Below are 7456 nucleotides of genomic sequence, written 5' to 3'. Positions count from 1 at the left end.
ATCAAAATTAAACGAAATAAACATTTGAAATATATGAGTTTGTATGTAATGTATGAATATAATATACAAGTTTCACTTTTTAAATGGAATTACTGAAATCAATCTACTTTTTCATGATATTCTAATTTTATGACCAGCACCTGTAGATCTATAATCTAAACAGGTCCACAACAAATTGCACACAAAAACACACACATACATACGCAAATAATTACATGATCGCCTGCCGTTCATGGTAGTGAGAAATGCACATTTTGTGGCTTAGTGTGAATTAATAATGCCTTTGAGCTAGCAGTGGGAGCAGAGGTCAGTTGGCTACGATGACTCGTCTTTAACTGTGGATTATCAGTCTGTTATCACTGTCAAAATCTGTGTCCTCTAGCTGGGCTTTTCCAAAGTTAAAGGAAAGGTCAGTTAGCTTCACTGTCACTACTCAACACAGAGCTGCCATCTGAAATACTCAAGAGATTTGGTAAACGTGATGAAACTGAACAATAAACAAAGGATAGATCTGCAAAGATCAGCATGACAAAGTCAAACACTGTTAGAAAGGAAATGGAATGCATGGCTTGAAAATTTCAAAACAGCATCAAGAAATGTGGTTTGATTTGAGCAGTGGGATTTAATGAGGTCAACATAAGGTTAAAACCCATGTTTGCCCCTGTGCTTTTAGCTTCAAATTTTACACTCACAGAAATGTTGACCAGAGCTAGGGTAACCCTGTAACCACATCTGATGGAAATTATTAGTATATGGTAGTCTGGGCCAGTAAAGCTTGAAGTCAGTAGATTATTTCTAAAAAGAGAACTTGTTCTGACCTCTTATCACTTTCATCATTGTTATTACTATTATCACTGAAATAACTATAAATCAGTATTATCACTATTATTAGTAAAATCACTAAGTTTACTATTAACACGATTATCACTCCTGTTATCATTAATCTCACTATTACCATTATTACTTTTAACAGTAATAACGCTATTATCAATAATAGCAATATTATCGGCCAAATCACTATATTTATTATCATCATGATTATCATTTACCATTTACCATCATGATCATCACTACAGGTATCACTAATATCACTATTATCAAAAATAATTCTAGTATTAGTAAAATTACTATACAAATTTCACAAATATCACTATTATTTTCACTAATGTCACTATTATCACTGCTATTATCACCACACTGCGATTAAAACTATCATTAAGATGCTTAATCCAGAATTACAAAAATATTTTAATGTTTATACTAGATTTTTCACTGTAACAAACAGGTAACAATTGTTAAATTGATCAAACTAAATATCATTTGAATAATTTTTGAATCCCAGGTTTCCGACATGTAAAATCTTACTGTTTTATAATTTGTAGTTTTCCATAGAGATTCAAGAAAATTGAATATTGTATTGTTTTATACATTTGATAAAACAAAACCTTTTTGAGTCTGCTTGTGTTTTGTACATTTATACAGTATCTACAACAGGTAAGACAATAATGTTCAGAACCTTTCCACAGAACCCCACTTCAAAAACCCTAAATATCTCCTTAAACCTCAAGAATCGTATCTACCGGTTAAAGCTTCAAATACATAAACTGATCTCTTTCTCTCAGCCTTTGTAACAACAAATAAAATAATATTACATTCCATGTTAAACTGACAGACATGACACATCTTAACAGAACAAACAAATACAGGTTAACTTTATTTTGCTTAAGGCTAACTGAATTTTGGATGTGAAGATGTAGCAGAGGACAACTGATGAGTAAAATACACCCTGTCCAACATAACTCTCTATAACAATTTAACTAGTATTCAGCTCTCTTGCCACACACACACATTCAGATACCCTAAATCACAAACATGCAGCCTTACACACACTGACACTTTGGTCATCCATGGTTAGTAAACCCTCACATTCTCACACAAACTGTGAGTGTAGGTGTGTGTGTGTGTTCCAAACAGAAAGAAGGTTATTCAGTGTGGAGAAGTGATGACTGGGCAGCTGACAGAGGAAAGAAAGTGGCAGACTGAGAGAGAAATAAAGAGACTCAGAGATGTAGGTCACTTCCCAATTGTCAGTGAGTCATTCCTCTGGCTCACACCCAAACATCCCCCCCAGTCCCTGTAGACATGGAGGCTGCTGAATACGTATTCCAGCCTGGGTCTGTACACAACCTTTGACCTTTGAACCTGTTTCACACTCTTCATTCCATTCTCACTAACACACAGACAAACTGAGGTCAACCCTCTGTATTCAGACTGCTCTGTTTTTAGCAGAGTCTATTTTGCATTTTCCCTTTCAGTGACTTCTAGCAGTGTTTAACGGTGGCATGACCACGTCATCCCCTTGGGGTCACTGTCTGCTCTGACAAAAACTGTCTCTAACATGTGATTCTACACTGAGGCAGCATTTTCAAACTATGGAAATAAGATCCTGTGTCAGGTAACATTCACTCTGCAGTGTCATTATTGCCGCCACAAAGGTGAAGGCGGAGCTACAATGTTTTTGCTTGTGTCTGAGCGTATGTTCATTTCTCTATTTGTTTGCAAAATATTTCATGAATCACTGAACAGATTTTCTTGAAACTCTCCGAAAGTAATTATTAGATGTACATCTACAACAAATTAACTTTTGAAGTTAATCTGATTCAAGATGGCCACCACAGCAAAGCACTTTTAGCAAACACAAAAATGGCTATAACTTAAACAATTTTCTAGATATTGAGCTAAAATCTGACATGTTAGTAGCGGAGACTGACCCCAACTTTTCTTCTGAGCAATAACTGATCGATCAAGATCTGTTTTTTAAAACTTTCACAATAACTATTGGAATTAACTCTGTTTGTTTGTTAGCACAATATCTCATGAACCACTGGATGGAATTTAATCAAGCTTTGGGTTGACATCTACAACTGAATAAGTCAACCCAATTCAAAATGGCTGATCAGCTAATCAGTGTTAGCCTATACAAAAATGGCCATACCACAGTGAATTTTAGTTACTGAGTAAAACTTGGTATGGTAGTACCTGAGAGTAGTTCACAACAGGTACTGCAAGTGCTAACAGAACACATGCAATATCACAGTATCCCATGAGCTTGAGTATGATCTTATTTTGAAGGTTTGACTCAAACGGCAACAACGTCATTATTTCTCATCAAAAGATGACCTCAGTTTAAAACTATGGCATGTTCATAGGCACCTACTCAATGGAGCAGGTGAAGCAGCAGCACTCCCATTTTCTTAAGTGAGTGCGCAAACTTATGTCTTGTGTTTTAGTTAGAGTAAGACCATTGAAGTCAGGCTTTTTACAAGCACAATGGTAATATGAATCCCTTTTTGCTGATCTTATTGATATCAACCTGGAGCTCATTGTAGATAATTATTTTTGGATTGGACTAAATACAGCCTACAAGTAAAAGTTGTGTAGTTGTCTATATCATATTTAAGTAAATCACAACATTACACCACGGTTTGTTTAAAAATAAAAATAAAAATAAACAATCTAGACAGGGTTTGAACCTGTGTCTCCTAAAGGAAAATGCCTTGCAGTATCCATTACAGCAACTGAACATGCAGTTACTGGACCATTGCTTGGTCTTATGAAGAAACAATCACAGCTCACTCATTTTATTACATATTCAGGCACCCATGATGTATTTAACAGTGTTTATTAGAAGCCAGGGGGAAATTTCAAAGTGCATGAATTATGGCCCTTTTGGCTTTCCATATAGGCATTTCTCACTCTTCACTGTTGCCTTAGATAACCTGGCAACTTTTCCACACAGCTGACCTAAAATAGGCTGGTCTTCAGGCCCCTAAGCCATGAATTTGCATCATGTAAAGTGGCTCCTAGTAACTTTGACTAAAAACAAAATGAACCTGAGTAATTTTCATTAAAAAAAAAAACATTTTGCAACATGTGAATGAAATTTCTGCACAACACAAACAAGTTGGGCTGCCTGTGTGAACTCAGTTTTTAACAGAAACAAGAGGACATATCAGTTATTATACATGGCCTGTGTTCACGGCTTCTCATTTCAGACCAAAATCAGCTGATTTTACACTAGAATGTGTTTAAAATTCAGTGATCACTTTTACAGTTAAGGTCATAGTTCAACCTGTTCTCCATATTGTTTATGTAACTTTCTGATGTACAGTACAGCACTTCTCTAAATCCACAAGAAAACATATTTAAGGTAAATTATTGTAAATGCAAAAACAAGAGTTTTGTACTTCTATCAATACAGATTTTAAGGCACTGAATATAGCCTTGTAGAAACATACAGATATATTTTTTTAAATGATGATAAATGATAAAAAATAAAGACCTGTCTCTAATACGAGGTTCAGCAGTTTAAGTACATAAAGGTTGAAGTTTTGTTTTTTAACACAGTAGGCTGCAGCTTAGTGCTTAGTGTGATTCTTGTTTTGCTCTTTTATTTCACAAATATGGCTAAGTTCACACTGCAGGTCTTAATGTTCAATTCAGATTGTTTTGTGATCTGATTCTTTAAGCGTGGTTGTTCACATTAGAATTTAAAGGCGACTGTCATCAAACTCCAGTGTGAACAGTCTGCAGCCCTGAAGCAACCCAAAGAAGAAGTGACATCACACACAGCACGCTGTGTGAACTTAAGTAAATATATGGATGCTCCACATGTTAGGGTGTGTGGATCAGTTCTGAAGTTGTGCAATCAGAGCCACCCAAACTCTTATCTGCCATGCTTGTTTTATCCAATGTTTACATTTGGGGCTCTGATATAAACTGACTTGTGTCACCACTAACTTTCACCAGAAGTTTTCCAAAAACAAGCTGTAAAGATGCTGTTACACTTTTTTGAAAAGCATGCTCAAATAAAAATGGTAATAAAAACAACCAGGAACGATTCAGTCTTACTCATATTGGTAATTTTAGTTTTATTGTGCTAAAATAAAAATATTCGTTACTGAATATAAAACATTTGTTTTAAAATATTTTATGAACCACTGGACAGATTTTAATGAAAATTTCAGAAAATAATCACTGGATGTACTCCTACAACTGATCAGCTTTCTAAGTCAATCTAATTCAAGATGGCTGCCACAGCCAACTCACCTCATACAACACAAAACTGGTTGTAACTCTGTCAGCTTTACAGAAGTGGAGTTAAAATATTGTGTGGTTGTAGCTGCGAGTCATCCACAACACATACTCAGAGCGTGACATGTCATGGCACTGGATGTTATTTTCAATGTTTACCAAAACAGTGACGACTCATAACAAATTGGTTTTAGTCTAAAACTCTGGCATGAAGAGCAGCTGGTGATATGCATTCCTTCAAAGAATGCTAGGCCTTTAGGATTTAGGATTGTTTACTTTCTTTTTAATTATTTTTATTACTAACTTATTGCTTTTTTACCCTCTAAAGCGCTTTGTAAAACAACTTTAAATGAAGTATTATAGAAATACACTTTGAATTGACAACATAATAACCAAAGAAATGAGACTTATTTTTCTTTTACAGTTGAGGCTTTTAAGTGATGCATTCACGTCCCCCTGGAGTTCGGACCTCTTTCTCTTTGCTTAAACGAACTCTCTAGTGGTGCGACTTACAGTAGCTGGACCCGCTCCAGTGCCTCCCGGTCACCGGAGATCCGCCGAACCCGCGCTGGAGTCCTCCCACTCCGGGCAGCTGACCCTTGTCCGGCCCCAGCCCCAGCCCCAGCCCCGGGGGTCGATGGTAGTAGTCCATGCTGAGGAAGGAGCCCGGGCTCGGGCTGCTCGGGGTTGGGCTCAGACCCACAACATCCACGCTTTCGTACATTATTGCGTTTGATATCTCCAAACCAAACAGAGGGAGGGAGTCGGAAGAGGACAGGGAGGACAGGTAGGAGTGGGACGGGGACTTCACAACTTCATAACCACAGAAGAAGTAGAGGACCGGTCCCGGTGACCTCCGAGCTCCTGGTTTCCAACTTTGTTGTTTTTTTTTCCCCCGGCTGCGGCGGGGTTTTCCTTCCCTTTGAAATTTAAAGTCCTTTCTCTCCGCGATATTGCTGGGTCCAGACCCTTCAGGGGGTTAAATTATGGCCGGAATTCTGTAACATTGCATGAAAGGTGCCAGATAAGTCTCCCACAGGTCGCTTTGGACGGCAGCTGCAGAAAATGTAGGCTGTTATATCGGATAATCCCTCACCAAGAGTCCAGTTCACCGACAGTCGGATTCTTTATGTCTCTGTTTACCCTAAACCCTCCGCAGTGTAGCCTGAAAAGTCACAAAGGTCCATACGGTTCCGTTTTCTCCGAGTCCAAACAGCAGTGAACCACCAGTCCTGGTGGTGTACCGATGCACGCGCTGGAATATGACTTTGAAGCAGCTGCTATAATCTCATCAGAGTGCGAGATCCGCGAGGAGGACGAGGAGGTGGGGGGAGAGTCAGCCCTAGTTCGGAGAAAGCTCCGACCTCTCTGACCCGTCGCGCCGCCTGCGTCCAGCAGTGAAAGAGGTGTTCTGTCTAAAAGTGATGGTCTGCCTAAACCTGGTCAGCGGCGCGGGAGCGCGCGCGTAGCCTGTTCGAGTGTCTCTCGCGGTGTGACAAGAGGCGATAAATTTGGTTCACTTTATGGACTCGGGTTAATCCGAGTCACTCACCAAATTGATCCGGTTCTCTTGAGTAGGTCACGCTGCCAATTTCAGATGTTTGTAGTTTATAATAAATATGTGCACTTTTCACACAGGATTGTAATGGTTTGAGGGTTTAGTTGAAAATGATAGCACAGTTAGTCATTTACACATCACAAAATACCTTAAAATTGCTTTTTTGCCAGGCTGATAGATTTCTGCTTTAAAGTGAATTTATTTTATTCAGAGGGAATATATTTTAAAAATTCAGCTCATGTAGTGAAAAAATGTCTGTAAATGGCCACAAAATAAAATTTTCATATTTGACCATTATTAAATCATTATTATTAAATCATGTTCATCACATTCCAGATACCCAAATATCCAAACCTTTATTTTATTATAATCCTGTGCAGAAGTTTGCAGATTTTCCAGATAAAATATAAACACCTTAAATTGACTCTCTCAGAGAGAACACTAAAGTTTTGTAAAAAAAAAAAAAAAAAATTAAAGGTAAACAGAGACATACCATTGCGATAATCTTAGGCATACAAATACATGTATTTTTAGTGTTAACATTGCTTGATTCAAGAACTAAAGCAACAGAAACACTGTGTCACAGAGAGAGAGACGCTCAAACATGCTGCCATGCATTCCTGCTGATTGATTTTTAGGAGACCATCACTTTTTGGTATCATGTGTGTCCTGTGATAATCTCTGCTCTTTACCCTCTGGCTTCCCCCTCCCCCAACGTGGCAAGCCAAAAGGATCAAATATTGCCAATTTTAGGACCCACTGGAATTAAACATGACATAAAACAATACTGTGTTCAGGACTGTG

General features: G+C 37.9%; 1 protein-coding gene across 1 annotated transcript in view; it reads right to left on the bottom strand.

Moving 5' to 3' along the window:
• The window catches only part of LOC108248182 (retinoic acid receptor alpha-B), a 50888-nt gene extending 43792 nt beyond the window's left edge, over positions 1-7096 (bottom strand). The window contains exon 1 of the mRNA XM_017436790.3: positions 5608-7096. Coding sequence (XP_017292279.1) covers positions 5608-5818 — 211 coding nt within the window. The 5' untranslated portion in view covers positions 5819-7096. The remainder of the gene's footprint in view (positions 1-5607) is intronic.
• Between the last annotated feature and the right edge of the window lie 360 nt (positions 7097-7456).

Source organism: Kryptolebias marmoratus, linkage group LG12, assembly GCF_001649575.2.
Source record: "Kryptolebias marmoratus isolate JLee-2015 linkage group LG12, ASM164957v2, whole genome shotgun sequence".
In the NCBI taxonomy this organism is placed as follows: Eukaryota; Metazoa; Chordata; class Actinopteri; order Cyprinodontiformes; family Rivulidae; genus Kryptolebias; species Kryptolebias marmoratus.
The sequence above is the reverse complement of the archived record's forward strand: the minus strand, read 5'-3'. Positions and strand labels throughout refer to the sequence as shown.